Genomic DNA, 18,054 nt, shown 5'->3' with positions numbered 1-18,054 from the left:
TTTCTAGAGATATCGATATTAATGTGTTTGTCTTCAGGAATTATTAAATGTTCCGCCATTTTGTAGTAGGTGAAGATATTGACTTCATTTTCTAGTGTTGTGATTCATTCGTAAGGAGCTTCAAAATGATATCACAAAACCCCCCTTTTCCATTAAATTTTTTTACCAGATTGCTCTCAGTCGCCATCTTGAGAGTTTCATCTGTCAATTTCACTTCAAAATAAAGTATCCATGCAATAATTTCATTATTCCAAATTTCAAGTTTTTGAGTTGACCCATTCAGAAAATAAAAGGGGAGGGGGGGACATTAAAGAAATACACTGTACAGTCTGCCTGTAGTCTCATTTTATGACTTCTTTTCCAATACTAAACGAGCTAAAACTTCAGAAGCATCGGCCTAATCTTGCTTGAAAATGTTTGTTATATTTTAGTTTCACTATGTTTGTTTACAAATATATTGCAAAAATTACAATATTGCTACAACAAATATGAAGTACAAGTATGTTTAAATTTGACGAAAGTTAAACAGAAGTTGCTATTATGGCTATGTGGTATTTTGGCTCCTCCGAAATTTAAATGATTCCAAACAATGAAAAAATATATATTATACGGAAGTAATTCAAAATTTTTCAAAAAATAATAAAAACTCCAATAGGCGGTTATGATTTTATATTTGGGAATAATGTTTAGTTCTCCAAATAGTATTTTTCACGATGAAATTAATATTTTTTGGTACCTGCCATGACTATTGTTTGTCTTGGCCTTTCTAAGTGCAACCAATATTATAGTTATCGAACAGGCATACAATTATTGGACTATATTGTATTCAGTTTTTATTGTGACCTTGAAATATATAGAAAATAATTGATATATTTCAATATCCTCAAAACAAAATGAATTTAAAACCTCAAGTACATCAATCGATTATGTTCCATGCACGATAAAAGATCAACGAATAAATCTGTAATAAATTTCTCGAGTACTGCCTCCAAGGCAAAAATAATCCAACAATAAATTACGCTCACACAACGAAAATCAATTAGCTACGTTCCAAAACAATACCCTACAACTTTCGTACCTATTGAATTCTTGAAACGAATCCGGCTTGTATCATTCACTCAAAAATGCGATTAACTCAAATTCAAACTGACGATATACACGACTGGGACATTAAAAAACTAAACACTCTTAGACGGTGACCGAATATCCAAAAGATATTAATGAGTAACACTTTAAAATATTTTAATCACATTCTTATTGGCAACACAACCGGACTGTGAGGTAGTCCGGGTGGCATGAAGAAAGTTAATCACAGTCTAAGCGGTAACAGGTAATTCTTAACATCAAAGAAGCCGCCGGTGCCTCGGGCGACGGTTCACACTAATTGGAGAGGCTAGATGGTCAAAGACGCCGATGGAAGGAAATATTGAGCGGTTTTCAGCTAATTGAGTGACCAACAACTTATTTTATACACACAGGGTGATGTTGCGAGAGTGCTGAAACTTTTTGCGTGCTTTATATAATTTTTGACATGACTGAAGTGTAATTGGAGACTATGTTTTTTTAATGACATAGTCCCAAAAAGTGTGTGGTTTATTACAGGGGGGAAGGAAACCATACACTTAGTTTGTCTCAACCTATTTCATTTTCATTCATTCCTTAACTTTTCTTTACTCTTTCTCTCGCAACATTTTGCTTCAGATGTTTTTTGTTATTTTCAATTTTGTCAGGTATGGGTACTTGTTTGATCTTCATTGAGGTTATTCGATTCTTTTGTTTCTTCGCTATTATCCATTTTATGGCCATTGAATTGTTTACCTCCAGTTCTACTTGTACCTTATTTCAAAATAGTAACAGCATAGTATAAGGTGAATAAGTTTCTTGTTAACTTCTTGTTTCTATCTAATTATAGTACCCAAGTTATCACATATTTCTTATTTCTTGTTATTTGGCAGTACGCTGCTTTTCTCTTTGTGTGTTCTATTCGTTTTGCTTATTTCTCAGCTATCCATGGAGCATAAACGTATCCTCTTGTATTGGTTTCAGCCATATAAGATAAGGTGATTGTAGTTTTTGTTTTCTCACTCGTATTGTTGTGAGTAGCAAAGTAGCCTCCTTTCGTTTTATTTATCGCAACTTTCTGATATTTGTTCATTTATTGGCACTGTTACTTTTGATTTATATACTACTATTGTCATCTTTCTATATTAACTATTTATCACCTCCTGAATCATTTTGGGGGACTTAAGAGTAGCCTTTGTGAAACATAGTCTATGAATCAAAATTGTTTTCTGTTACTTTCAGTTCCCTTCCTTATTTACTTTTATTGATGTTTATATTATCGGTGGTTTGTCCCCACTATTCTCTTAAGTTGATTTGTCTTCACCAAGTTTTTTTCTATCATTTTTCCTAATCCTTCTTACCTATCTTTCATAAATAGGAAGTTTTTTCTGATTTAAATTTGTATGTAAAATGATCCTTTCAAGTGTCTTTGTTTTCAATTGAACCCATGAAACCCCAAAATATTCTGTTTTCATTTCTTGTTCATTTGCATCTTCTTGACATATTAAATTAAAAAATAAAGTATCAGGTATATCATTGCCGTATCGTCTTGTCATATTTAGCCAACTAACCTATACTGACGATAACAAAAACATATTTTTACGCGTTCCAAGTCAGTTATATTGAAGTTTAGGCCATAACTAAATACAGGATTTTTCACCGAATCTCATGTCCGTATATGAATCTTCAAAATAATGTAATCATATTTTGAATTGAAATACCACATCTATGTATGTGTATGAGTTAAACTTTACCTATATCGGAACAGTCACCACTTAATTTTTTTTAGAAACCATTTTGAAATCCTAATAAGACGACCATTTTATAAGTGGAGTCAGGTAAAGGCAGATGCTTGAAATCCGAATCCACAATAATCTCTACATGAATACATTTTCTGATTGCTTCCAGCAAAATATCACCTGGCCAATCAAATGAGAACGGCATATGGATTTAATTTCATAATATATTAAACCGTTTATCAAATTGAATTATCATTCCGGTAATTTCTATTGTTAACCAACATGTGATTTAAAAAAAAAATCAAGGAATCCAGAAGACTCTAAATGTATTATTCTACATTTGTATGTAGGTCGGTATTTCTTAAGACAGCTGACATTTGGTATCAGTCAAGTTAGCAGTAATTATCTACTTGTTTATCTAGAGAGTTCAAATCATATTTATATTTTCTGAGTTTCTGATTCAAAACTTCAATAGATAATTATGAATTCTATACACTTGAAAACTGAAACTTTCCTCAGCTCTTACAGAAAGTTTTTTTACTCCGGCAGAAGAGGTGCTAAAATTCGTTTCTTGGGTGGGTAAATTTATGAGGCGATCAGCCAATCAATAATAAATAAATGGGGACATCATTTGATAAAGGCATCATTTATTCAAGGTTGATCATATAACTGGCTTATACAACAACTTTCTTGTGAAACATTAACATATAAAAAAAAAATTATTTGACAAAAATTCCCTACAATACACTCAATACCTATTTCCCATTTACTTTATAATAATGAGAAAGTAAGTAAAATTCATTTCAGCATTTCTTTCTATCGATATTAAACAAAAAACTAAAAAAAAATTTTTGTTTGCCTAAATTAACCTGCCTAGCCTTATTAAATTCATGCCGGACTGTTATGACAACATTATTTATCAGTATTATAGTCGTTTCAATTTCGTTAACTGCATATAAAAAATGGTTCATTCAACAAAAAGGCGTAAAATAACAACTCTACAAATTTTTCGAACATATGGATTGAAAATAGATAAAACATACTGAGAAACTCATGGAAAACGATTTTAAAAGAAGAACGTGTTTCTGTGATCAAGATGGCAATGTTAAATGAGAATGTTATTCAATTAAAACATATGTTTTGTTTTCTGGTCAGTGATTTACATTCGAAATCATGGCCAATCGACAAAATTGTCACTATTGGACTAGGAAATATTATCTCTCGATGAGAAAAAGCATATTAATGACATGAAAAGTTTTAATGTTTGGAGGTTGGAGATCGTTTCATAGAAACCTTCATTATTGACAGCAATTCGAATGGCAATATGAGTTAGCACTGCTCCAAAATAATGTCTGGCCAGCTTAGACAAACTTACTTGTATATCCTGATCCATTAACCTGATGCACTGTATACTGCCTATACAGAAATACAAACTTCATGTAATGGAATAATAATAATAATAATAACAATAGTCATTCATTTCCTTAAGACAGTCACAAACCATATGGAAAAAGTCAGTTGCTTACATTTAAAATACAATAATACTAAAAAATTGATTTCACCACAAATTGCCACGACAAATATTCTTCCAGTTTATAAAAACTCTGTTCTGTCAAAAAGTATTTCAAATTATGTTTGAATGATTGTTTTGTCAAGCAGTTTCTCACATTTGAACATTGTATATTCTAGGCGCCCTATGACTGGGAGATTGATGAGTTATTTTGAATTTTACAAATGGAATTGAAAAATAATTCTCTTGTCTTGTATTGAAACTATGATTTTGTTCCTCACATATATTTCATCATTATTGTCGAATACTAGCATACTCAACTCTGATATGACTATGTTAATGTTAATATTTTCAGTTTCTTGAACCCGTCATTGATCGTAAAATTCGTTTTTGTGCCACGAAGATATCTTTTGCCAGGGTAGGTAAACCCCAAAATATCACATCGTATAGTAGCCTACTCCCAACTAATGATTAGTAGAGCTGTATCTATTGATCAATACAAATTTCTAAATTGAAAGGCAATCGAATTCAACTTTGATATTAGGTAATGGAAGTGAGCCTTAAAATTGAGTTTTTTATCTATTCGTAATCCCAAGAAAATTGTTTGATCCGAACTACTTTGTTTGGAATTACAACTTACATTCTTTTTGGATATGGTTAAACCTCAGTGCTTCCGTTTTCGAAGTATTTGAAAACAAGTAATTTGCTGAAAACCATTCATTCAAAGGAGTCAACACCTCATTGCATTTATCACGCAAGGAAGAGTCCATTTTTTCAAATACATGATTAACGACGTATCATCAGCGTACATTGTGAAGGATGCAGGTACAGAAAGTTTATCCAAATCATCAATATAGAACAGGAACAGAATTGGCCGAAATATGGACCCTTGAGGGACACCACTGTCTGTTTCAGTTTGCTGTGAGAAATGATTGTCGATTGCTACATATTGTGTACGTTTAAGTAAAAATTTCACGCTTATACAGCTTTTCCAGTAGTATGTCGTGATGGATACAGTCAAATGCTCTGCTAAGGTCACAACAGATTCCAACGGCATTCTTTTGACTCTATAGGGCGACATGTGATGAAAATCCATAAAGAATTCAAGCAAAATTTTATCGTGAGATTCCCACCTAACAGTTCACAAAACCGTGAAAATTCCACAAGGAAATGTTGCTTGAATATATACGAATTTTCTCTGTTCAATTTCAATAATATTCCTCCCAAAGAATAGCGAAATTCCCAAGTAACATCGATAGATCTAGTTTTTCTACTTGAAAAATCATTTCCAAGTAGGTATATTCCTCATAAGGCACCTATCAACTATTTCGTAATCTCGTTAATGTATCAAACAGATGTATTTTGACGTTGGAGTGATTAGAACTCGTATCCGCCAAGGTCGCACCGTGAATAATTTATTAAAACGAGTTTTTTATAGGCATTTTCTGAGCAGCTTGTTATTAGCTGTAAGTAATGTATAGCGGACTGGAAACTAATAATTATAAACTACTTAGACGTTTTCTGACACTTTACTCGTGTGCAAACGATAAGAATTCGTTATCGAGATTATAAAGTGAAAATACTCAGTAAAAATGAAATTTGAGAAAACAAGAAAATACCATTCAGGTCGTGAAATATTTTTATGTGGTTGAAAACATTTGTCAACAAGACCATAAAATTGACTAGCCTTGAATCGGAAATCAGTTGTTTTTATACCGGTTGCCTTATCCAAAACAATGAGTATTTATTTATAAATTATATTATGGAAGGTTATAGGACATAAACATTATGAATGCTATTCTGGATAAACATGTTGAGTACTTTTCAAAAATGCAAAAGTTTCAAAAAGAAAAATTTAACATAGATATTGAAAACACTTATATAGATAATATCATTGTCATTACGGTTCATGAAGTCGATAAATCCAGGTAACCTAAAAAGAATTATTGACAATAAAATGTTTATTTTTTTTACCAAATGTTCAAATCAAAAATTCAATCTAACAAAAACTGCTCGGAAAATTATGATTGACGTAATAGTGGAACATATATAATTGATGTAAACTTATTATCGATTCCAATATTCCGTTTTTTTTTATAACATTGAAATTAATAATGAAAAACTGACCAAGGTATTATTTTCGAGTATGTTGGAGAAAGACAGTGATTTACAATGCCAGTAAAATTATTCGAGAATTTTATGCCGGGGGCACCAAGTTTAATCGAATAAAATGTGTGCAAATCCATATTTTTCGAAATTTTGCTATGCAAGATACCTAAGTGTGTAGCAATTTGATCAAATCCTGAGGCCGTAGATTGAGGAAGTTTCTGGTGAATTATTATTATACATTGAATTGTTTGCTTTAAAGTAAAATTTTGAAAAATTCGGTCGATTAGTCTTGGTGTATGAGGATTATGTGTTAGTTATTTCCAGGAGAAGGAAGCGAAAATATAAACACACAAACTTTCAAAATTCAGATTATGTAGGAGTCATGTGAAGAATCTCAAAATTATCTAGTTCTGAAAATCATCATTATCTGACCCGAAAAATGATGCATTTCTATAGGATTTTGCATCCCAAGTCGTCCGTTTCACAGATGTACTTCCCCGACAACAAGGAGGCCTTGGACTTTCGAGTTTGGAGAATGGTACTGGATATAGCCTGTAAACTTGTTAGGAGTTCGGATCCCTTGCTCTCTGCACGGTCCGTGATCATGAGAGAGCAGCAATTGGAGCATTTTTCTTTAGGGCAGCTGCCCGAGCAGCTGATGAACTCGGTTTAGTTTTCGACACTGAACGAGGTGACCTCAACTCTATCACCGAGTTGGAACCCGTTCAGCAAAAAGCTTATATAAGAGATCACCTCACTTCTGCGGAAACACAAGTATAAGCTAATGAATGTGGTCTTCTTCAATAACATTAATAATCTTGACTTATCAAAGCGCCTGACTTTCGCTTTCCTCAAGTCGAGTGAGCTGAAGTCGGAAACTGAAAGGTTCATCAGGGTTTACCAGGATGGTGTTTTCAAAACCTTAGTCTACCGCAGTTGCATGATGGGTATAGAGGTTCCTGACACAAGGTGCAGGTCCTGCCGCGGGGAGCCCGAGACCCTAATGCACTTGATCAGCATGTCCAGCATATGCGGTCTCGGCCAATATCCATCGACATAACGCGGCCCTAAGAGTGCTATATTACCATCTAACCACTTTTACGGTATTGACGAGACACCGGTGTTGCTCTAAGCTTCGGGGGATATTGAATCGTTGTGAAAAACGAGAAGTGCCGAATTTATTGGAACTATTCGTTCCCCACCCTCAGGCTCATACAACTTAATAAGCCTGATGTAGTCCTTCTCGACCACCAGAGCAAGACGATATTTGTCCAGGAGTTTTCAGCTCCGAATGGGCAGGAAAAAACGGATAAAATATTAAGATTTTCTCTTCGACTTCCGCAGACTTTATCATGATGGTTGTTCTGAGTATTGGAGTCCTTGGTGGAATGATGCCCTCTCTACTTTCGAATCTCAAAATCATACCGGCCTGCCGCACTAAGGCAGAAATCTGAGCCGAACAGATGCAGAAAGCTGTCATTCTCGGCTCACTGTTCTTGCTCAGGGCACATGATTCTCGGATCCAATGATCACTTACCCCACCGAGTGGGGAGTGGTCGTTGGTTGATAATGCTGGCGCGCCCTCCCGAATGTATCGGGGCTTCGGGGGATAGGGCCTGACCAGCACATACTACGGTAAAAAAAATAATAATAATAAGCAATATTAGAAATAGAAGTGAAATTACCTTTTTCAACGCGTCACTTCAAATATGTGAATTATCGGTGGTGGTCGATCGATAAAAGAAGAAGATAAACAACCCATAGGGACGGCTAAACCGAATGTAAAGTTATAACTACATTATATTAAGAAATCACCTACTAATGTAACAGCATTCGATAGTCCGGTCTTAAATTAAAAATTGCCGCTGTGTGGGGTCTTACAGTGTTCCTTGGCAAAGGTGCGGAGAACGGAGGAAGAATACGCGTTGCATCGCCTTCAGCTCGCTATAAAAGGTGCACAGAACTAGAACTAATCATCTATCATCTGAAATTATTGTTATGAAGAAGGCGTGAACCGGCACGATTATGGATTAAAAATTTGATGTTTGGAAAAAATTGCCGTGCTGTTTCCACTCTAGAGGAGTATCGGACCGGTCATTAGTGATGTTAAATAAGAGGATATCAAAGTTCAATCGATTTTTTATTAAAATCAAATCCAACAAAATATATTACTGTTGAGAAAATTATACAAATATATGTGTGGGTTATGGTTATTGCTGGCAAGTGGTATTTAAAATTCTGTTGTAAGCTCCCACCTCCAAAGTATATCACATGCGTCTCCTCTATATTCTTTCCACCAAAAATACACAACTTGACATTGTTATGAAAGGCAAATTCTGTTGAATGAATTGTTGAAGTGTTGATTTGAATGGTTCCAGCTATATCTACAAGATGGTTCAGTGGCGAGTATGTTTCTATTATAAGAAGAAATCCACAGTCCTGACACCAAACTGTGGAGATATATCGCACCAGTCATAAATGATTTTGAATAACAGAATATCAAAGCTCAACCAATCATTCATTATTGGATAATTATACACCCAAAATCTATATTTAAGAAAAAAATCAAGCACAATAATCTGGAATTTGTTACAGAAATTTCCGAAGGGGTTGCATTGGTTAAGTGCACAATTTTTATGAAAACCTCTAGTCTTGCATGTTAACTTATGATTCGAAGGCAAGAATTGTTGTATGAAAGTAAAATACACTTCTGACACCAAATCTTAGACATTATCAGCAGAATTAGTAGCAGTTTTGCTAATAAAATTGATTTAATAATAAGTCAAACTATCAATAAATATTTGTATGTCAAGTATTGAGTTTTGATAAATCATTATTTTCTCTATACCTAGTGTAATTCAAATCGATGTCCAATACTTTTAGTTGACATATGAGATATCTTTTTATTAGTCACATGAAAAGTGCATTCTAAATCAAATATATTTTTATATATCCAGCTGTATCTATTAGAAACTGAAACATTTATATTTGAACAGAAAATATTTAGGAGAAAATGGCTTTGGTATTATCTAGTTGACACAAAGAGTCTGTATATACCTATCGTTACATATTTATATAGTAAGATGTTTGATAAAAACAGTTTTGGTTAGCGTAACATTTACTAACTTATTTCATTCCTTATTTTCTGTGCCTCAGTTCAATTGTCTTCTCATTTGAATAAATCTAGGTCATCCCATCTTGTCATCAATAATGCATCAGGATCTAATTGCAATACTGTAGAGTTATTTATAATATTGTACAATTTTTCACTGCGATGGTACCAACCCCACTGATAATATGTATATCGCAGGTCGAAACAGCTACCTGATATTATATTTGGCTCTGGTTTCATTTATTTGCATTGCAGTAAAAACTGCAAGTTTTCGTTCAGCGGTCAATACAGTGCTTGACTTTGCAACAGACTACATAGAGAGATCTTTATTCATCTCGAATAAACACGATATCAGTTTTTTGCTGATCCCATAGATGATCCAGCTTGTGAGAAGGGTTGTCCACGGTTATTTTTTTTTAGAAGCTTGTCTTTTGAAGACAAACATTATTGGTTCAGCCTAAAACCTAATACCACCAATGAGACCTATGACAGTTCGAAACAAAGCTATCAGTGTTTTTTTTAAGACAAAACACAAGCACAACAGGAAAATCCTAACGGCGTTCTCAGAGCGTTGCCTGTGCGAAAGTAGCGATTCACATTGGATTTGAATCGCTGGAGATTAAATCCATTTGGAAAAACTTTCTCAGGAAGTTTATTCCACATAAACGCAGTTCTCCAGATGAAAAATTCTCAAACAGTGAAGTTCGAGGTGTACTGAGCTGAACCTCGAAACGATGAGCAGCCACAGTCCGTCGCATATTTCTGATATGTACCGTTCTTGGTGGATTCAACTGTGCCAAGTCACTTGAACACTTCCCGTTGAAGTATCTACAGAAGAGAGACAAATCTCCAATTTTTCTTCTATGTTACAGGCTATTAAGGTTGCATGTGATGTTCGCCTCTCCAAAAAGGCGAATAGCTCTTTTCTAGATGGAGTCCAGAAACTTCAGGATATGCTTGGGGGTTGACCTCCATACATGAGAACAATACTGCAAAGAAGGTCTGATCTGAGTTTATTAAAGCATCAAATGTCGCTGAGGTGTGTGCAGTTTTCTGGTTCGGAACAGTGTTTCAAGCTTTTGAGAAGCAGCCTTTGTTATTCTAGCGACATGATTGTGCTAAGACATATTGGTGTCCATTTTAACCTCCAACAAACTTATCGAAGCAGAAAGTAGAATTGTCTGACCTGACATATCCGGTTCGGAAACATTTATCTTCTTGGAGAAAACCGATGCCTGCGTTTTTGTGGTATTGAATTGAATCTGGTTACTCTCACTCCAATTCGAAATCCTGATGCCGGTAAAGATATGCCTCCGTAGCCGATGTCCTGGAATGAGCCGTTTGTTCACGAATGCTTCATTTTTGTACTCCATGGTTTCATCTAGTTGCCTTTTTCGTGTGGAAGTTGCAGTATATTGCATTTGCAAGAGACCAACGGGGGACCCGGCCGTCAGGATGAATGATTGAGTTTTTGTCGATCCCATTAACATGGCATCTTCACAGGGGCCGGAGAAAGATGTCCATGCTCAATTATTGAGTGTAAAAGTTCTATCTATCGACAATTGTATATATTTTGCGTACTGCCAAGTAATGGTCCATTTCTGGTGTGTCATTGGGATAAACGACAAAAAATATTCAACTCTAAAGAAAGTAGATCCTAAGAATTAGTATTGTAAGTACCTATTTATGAATAAATATTCAATCAACTATACCCAAATTTCTGGCAAGAATTTATGTTTTAAAATTACACAACTTTTATAATCTTATGACGTGGGTTCCATACGCCATTAATAAAATTTAGCTTGCAATTAACGGAAGTATACTGATTTCATTTGATTTTATCATTCATATGAATGTCAGAAGCCCAGAGTTTCACAACACAAGCTTATATTCAATAATTCAAGAAAAGCTCATCAATATCTATATGCCAAAAATGTACTCTGGTAATCCCTTCATTATCCAAAGAATATTCAAGCTTGTTGATATGAATGACATGCATAGCCATATTGTGACATCATTGATGTGGCCAGTTAAAAAAAAACCTACAGAACTATATTTGATTGTCTAATGTCCAATGAAACATACCGAGAGCAGAAACCGATCCTGACCCCTGCGAGTTTGATTCAGTACCTTGTTTCAATATAACTGGAGTTTTTTCCCAACACCAAATCGTTATTTTTAACACCTCGACACGTGTTTCGATCACCAAGTGATCTTCAAAGGGGAAGATTAAGTTTTAATCTTCCTCTTTGAAGATGATCAGTAGTATTCATTACTACACCAAAGGTTCCAAACAGTGCATCATAAGTACCTTGTTTCAAGAGAAAACCGTGATGACGTTCTACAATTGACGGATTGGAAAAAGAGCTATTTATCTTTGCTTTTGTAAGAACAGAGGTTCAGATGAAAATTAAGAACAACAGCTGCCCCGTATAATATTTCTGTAATGAAATTATAATAGTACTCGAGAAAGGTCGTAATTATTATGTGCTCACAATCAAGAGGTGTTTTTTGCCAGAAATCGGGAAGCAAATTTGATTGTGGCAAACATATTTACACGAACATTGCGAGCAGTAATACTGAGTCTAACAAAAACGAACATTTCTTCAATATCTACTGATACGAAGGCTGATGAAGATGTGATGCATGGATTTTTCAGAAGAAATTGATTCTGAAATACCTACACATCAGACGTTACTAATCTTTGGCATTTTAGTGTAAAGTGATAGAGGATTTTATTGATCCTAATTGTTCTTTGAGAAATCGGCAGAATTTTCAATTCTTTCATCAATGATTAAGACTATAGTAAGACCTAGAGGTCTTAAGGTTAAGAGACGGGACCGAAGCATTTTGTACAACATTCTAAGACGTCTCTCACCCGATTATCCGAGAATCCAGAATAGTTTAATATCAGTTCTGTACAAAAAATATGGTACCTATTATGTATATCAAAATGAATCATCATGATGGAACTGATGACACTTCAATTAATTTCATTACTTGAAATATCATATATACATTCAGAAAAGACACCAGATGATTTCAAAGTAGCTTTCGTTAGCTCTCTTTTTGACTGTAAAAAACAAAAAGAAACATCTTGTGAGTGGAGCAGAAGGGATATCATGATAAAAATTGAATCGTGGAGTACGCCAGAGTTGATGACAAAACTTTTCCGAGATAAAATTGCACAATACTGGTGATGTTTGCCACTCATGATCTGATGCTTTGAATTAAGCCAAAACCACTACCAGAAGGTTCTAGGTTTCTGTGTAATTTCACTATGACTTGAAACAAAGAGAATAAATAAATCGAAGAAGATGGAAGGTAAGGAAAAATTGATTTTAAAAAATTTTGAATTACTATAACAAGTGGAAACAAGTTCTGACAGAAATAGAAAATAACAAAGCAGACGTATGAATAAAATAGTTTATTGTGAGGTTTTCACTAAACATGTTTTACAAAAACGCAACACGTGTTTCGCCATGCAATGGCTTCATCGGGCTTCTTCAGGGAGTAAAGATACGCCTGAAGAAGCCATTGTATGACGAAACACGTGTTGCGTTTTTGTAAAACTCTAGTGAAAATCTCACAATGAAGTGTTTTTTGAATATGTTAGTTATGGATTTTCATCGGACAATTTTATCAAATAAACAAAGCAGAATTACACCAATAAAAAAGCACATTTGGAAATTGTTGGATTCTTCGATGTAGGTATAGATCCATTCGAGATGCACTGTTTGGAACCTTTGGTGTAGTAATGAATATTACTGAATTTTTTCCCAACACCAAACCGTTATTTCAACACCTCGACACGTGTTTCAATCACCAAGTGATCATCTTCAAGAAGAAGATCAAACTGATCTTCCTCTTGATCCTCCAGTTTGATCTTCCTCTTGAAGATGATCACCTGGTGATCGAACTACGTGTCGAGGTGTTAAAATAACGGTGTTTTGTTGGGAAAAGACTCCAGTAATTTTGATACATCCATTCTCTATGATAAAAGCGATTCAGAATTCCAAGAATTTTGTGTTGAATATAGGTGAATGTTTAGAAAAAGTGAGTCGTTATACATATTGATTGACTGAGTTGTGGTAAGTATATAGATAGGTATATCCCTAGATAAGTTTCATGCATGATGTTTAGGTTTCGAAACTACTCTTTTTCAATTTCAGAACACCACACTTTGTGTACCTATTACACCTTCTATAGGTACCAAAAGTGCAATAAACGTCCTACGAAATGACCAAATAATGAGAAGATGAGTATTCGCAATGTTTATTCAGCTTTTTGGTTTGATGGCAATATCATCTATCGCCCGGTGTATTATTGGTAGAGAACAAATAACAATGCTTCTTACCATAATTTCGTCACGCAAGATCAACACGGATGGCTCTAAAGCTATGAAACTAATATGAAATTATACATACCTATAGGTACGGTAATGTATTTATATTTCCCTACCAAAATATAAGATATTTTGTTGCATATTGTAGGTATATTGAGAACAGGGTGTTCTGACATCCTTATTTACATTATAGTGCTGTTTAGACCGATAAAATCGAATGAAATGTTAGAGAAAATGGAATTTTTGGAATTGAAAAAAAATCATCTGTGATATAAATATAAATTAAAAATAATTCGGTTTTTCTTTCGTAGGTACCTTTATAGGAGTATATCTACATATGGCGAAAGTAATATTTTTCGTCTTCTTTCAATTGTTCGATAATCAAATATTCAAATCTACCAATTCAATCAAAATTGTGTAATTCTATTCTCAAATCAAACTGATGATTATTTTGAAAAATTCTTTCAAATATATAAGTATCCGATGGACTAAACAAAAGCCATGAAATTTCATGACATAGGTAGGTATCTTTTGGTGACAATTTCATCTACATGTTTTGGTTGGTCTCTGGATTTTGCCGCGGTCTTCTTTGTTTATAATCTCCAAACGTTTCAACTACAACTGCAATAGTCATCTTCAGTGGCGTGGTCATTTCAGTTGACACTTCTAGAAGACTACTTCAACCGCGTCACTGGAGATGACTGCCGCAGTCCATAACCAAAGAAGAAACCAAGAAACTAACCAAAATATTGACGCCAGCCGTGAAAACCTACATTCCAAAATGTTATCTACACTTTACAAAACAGCCGTGTGTTTAAATTATCATTCACTGGTCCAACGGTCAATTTACACTGCTCAAATGAATTTATGTAGATACATAGATAGCTTATGAAACAAAGAGGTTCGATATAGAACATCATAGGTATAGTAAGTACTTACCTTTTAGTCGATTGGTGTGCGAAAAATCAACTTACTTTTTGGCCCGGAAAAAAGTTTTTACAAGCAATATCTATATAGGTACTTGCCGTTTTTTATATTTCAGGCGAAGTACTTGAAAAACCTGAGTATCTCAAAAGTGACACTTTTGCAAGTTTGTTACCAAATTCATTTGCTCTCTTTTTGTCCTTGGCAATTGTAATAGATGAATACTTCAGTACTTTTTTTAATGATATAGATATTTAGCCATTTTTAAAATATAGCGTATATGACACACGGGTGGTAAAGGATTTTTGGATGAATGTGAATATATATAATTTTTTGCCTTTGTATAAGAATATACTATTTTCGTTTAGGAATTGTGGCAAAAAGTTCATACTGTATAGATATATGGTATAATAATAAAACGAATATAAAATCTCAGATCCGAACAAAGAATAGGTTATCGTTTTTTTGTTTTTTTTTTTTCAGAAACAAGAGCGAATGATGCAAATTGCGGGGTTTCGAAACTGATCTAGAATACCTTTGCCATTTCCGTCTTTAAATTTATTCATTTATATAGGCACTGAAAACCTTATTTGACACGAAAAAAATTCAAGGCTTGAATATGTCTTGACTTTGATTCTATAAGTATCTATACAGATATCTACAGGTGGTTAATTTGACCACTTTTTACACTTGAGTTGTCGAAAACAACGTGAAGTTGTACACAGTATCAAATTAATAATGTGCCTTATTTCAAAAAATTTCATGTGCATGAGGCTAATCCTCATTTTGACTTTTGTGCCTATAAGTAGGTATTAATTAACAAAATATAATGAAACACGTTCGTGAATCGTCGTGGGAACATGAAATATATAGGCATAACTGATAATAATGAAACTCCTGTAAAAACTAACATGTTTTGAAACCTACCTGTACTACTCTCTCCCGCGGTGGAATCGAAGGTCTTTGATGTCATTTGGAAGAGGGCATCCAAAGGTCCACCAGGCTGCTTCCCTTGTTGCTGATGCCTTTGTCTCTGTGCCGACGGAGCAACGATGTCTGGAGAACAACAGTCGCTGGCCACACTCGACGATCTGTCACTTCCAGTCTCTGAAGTGTAACTCACGTTAAAAGCCGCGAATTCTGGCCTGAGCAGAGCCAACTGCTGAACTTTCAAGTGTCTATGGAAATTCTCTAACCTTTGCTGGTGAGCCTCAATTTCAGGATCGGTGTCCCAAGGCCTCACGATCCGATTGCACTGCGGTTTCGAGGGTTTGTGGTTCAAAATGTCCACGATGGAAAAACTTTTCACGCCATCGGGCCGCTCTTCCACTTCCACGGTCGGTGAGATTCGTCTTTCCGCCTCAACCTCCACCATTTTCAGTTTTTTGAGAGGTTTGAAGTAATCTTCGGGGTCCTCGGGACATCTGCAGCTAGTGGAATAGGTTGGACTAACTTCCCTGGACCGATTCAAAGCCGGGCTTGGACATCCCACACTGATTTCATCGTCTGACATGTATTTCGAGTCATTCGGGTTCGAAGAATGATCCATGATGTTGGGACTAGGCGACCGGGATGAAATAGGGCTTTCGTATTTTGATCCAAGGTATGGCGACATTGCGGTACTCAAGTTTTTCGGCGAATTTCCAATATCTTGCATTGTTCATTTAAGCAGTCCATAAACCACTAATGGCCTCTCGAATAGCACATCATCATCACGGAACTCAAAACAGTTTCAGTCACTTATTCACAGAGCACTAGTGTTATGACGACAATAACAAAAAACGTCAAACGTTAATAAGGTATAGACAGCACGTGAAGTACCTTCGTATCTTTAACAGATCTGGTAACAAGTGAAGGTCTACATGCCAATCTACTCGACACAAGCTCTTTAGCAAGCCCCGCCCGCTATTTAATGCCCGCGCCAATGGAGTGCTAGGAGTAAAGTGACGCTCCTTTATAAAAATGCCGACGTATCCCGCGATTGGTCAGAGGTGTGGTACATGGCGTTTTGTTTTATGTGTCTGCCTACCAATCATTTGTCTAATTTGTACTTCGCCGTTTATGTCATTTGTTGGAGTGGAGATAAATGAGATTTTGTTTTAAGAGATTATTTAGCATGTGTTTAATGTAAATTATTTTTCTTTACGACTTTTTACACTCAACTGCTTTATAGTTGACGTGAATTCAGTTTATTTTATGACAAGGCTGCGTTAAATGAATTAATACCTTACCTAAAAACCCATTCTTTTAAGGTAAAATATACCTACATGATAGATAAAGGTACATATCATATTGAAGCATTTACATATTTAGGAAAATTCTTTGTACAAAATACTGCATCTAAATAAAAATTTGAAAGACGTGAAATAAGAACTCCTGTACCTACCCAATCCTTATGGTAGGTATATCATTAAAATATTTTATGATCTGAGGGTTTAATAAAAATAGATTAAAATTTTAGGATGGTGTGAAATAAATGATAAATTCAGAGTTTGAAGGTAGGTATCCATGCAAAATGAGTTTTGACAAATCTGTATTATACATTGAAGTCAGAATTTAGGTAGGTATCATCATGGCCGGCGGACCCATCAGGAGACGCCTCGTTATGCCTTCCCAAAAATTTGGGGAGGCAAAACGTGGGAAAATAAAACTTTCTATTCCAATTATTTGAAATCCTGGAAAATTCATGAGCATATACCTACGCTTGCGGATGTAACCTACCTACTAAATGAATTCAAGTGGTATAAAATCATAGGAAGTTTTATTTCTCATTTTTCATGATGATCCGCTATACCATGTACATAGTGGCTATATCCATTAATTTAATCTTTCTGAAGTTTTGTTTCTCCTTCCTCTAACAGGTCGCTCACCACTTACCTTTTCGTTGATATGTAAACTTTGTAAAAATCAATTAATTGACTGTGTTATTGAATCAATCACGTTTCTTGTAGGTAAACATATATCCCTCAAAACCGGAATATTTCCAAATAAACTGAAGACGGGTAAATTTATTCCATCACTTCACAAAAACCAAAATAGGCAAAAAAAAGACAACTACCTATAGGCCTGTGACAATACCCGCGAGTATTTCAAAGATATTTAAGCTTTCTAGACCTTATGCATTTCTAGAATGAAGAGAAATTATTGACAAATAATTCCGTGCAAACATATCCACAAATTCAGCCTTGTTACTATAAATAACTTGATCAATTGATCAAGACAAGCGAGTATCCTGTTGGAATCTTCAGCGATC

General features: G+C 34.8%; 1 protein-coding gene across 3 annotated transcripts in view; it reads right to left on the bottom strand.

Moving 5' to 3' along the window:
- The window catches only part of LOC111503288 (uncharacterized), a 95,442-nt gene extending 78,804 nt beyond the window's left edge, over nucleotides 1-16,638 (bottom strand). For all 3 annotated transcript variants that reach the window (XM_023157558.2, XM_074173320.1, XM_023157559.2), the window contains exon 1: nucleotides 15,729-16,638. In XM_023157558.2, coding sequence (XP_023013326.1) covers nucleotides 15,729-16,458 — 730 coding nt within the window. In that variant the 5' untranslated portion in view covers nucleotides 16,459-16,638. The remainder of the gene's footprint in view (nucleotides 1-15,728) is intronic.
- Between the last annotated feature and the right edge of the window lie 1,416 nt (nucleotides 16,639-18,054).

This window comes from Leptinotarsa decemlineata, unplaced genomic scaffold (genome assembly GCF_025532065.1).
Source record: "Leptinotarsa decemlineata unplaced genomic scaffold, Ldec_3_MD MMD2_tig00000218_RagTag_RagTag, whole genome shotgun sequence".
Lineage (NCBI taxonomy): Eukaryota > Metazoa > Arthropoda > Insecta > Coleoptera > Chrysomelidae > Leptinotarsa > Leptinotarsa decemlineata.
Note: the sequence above shows the minus strand (reverse complement) of the source record. Positions and strands in the feature narration are given on the sequence as shown.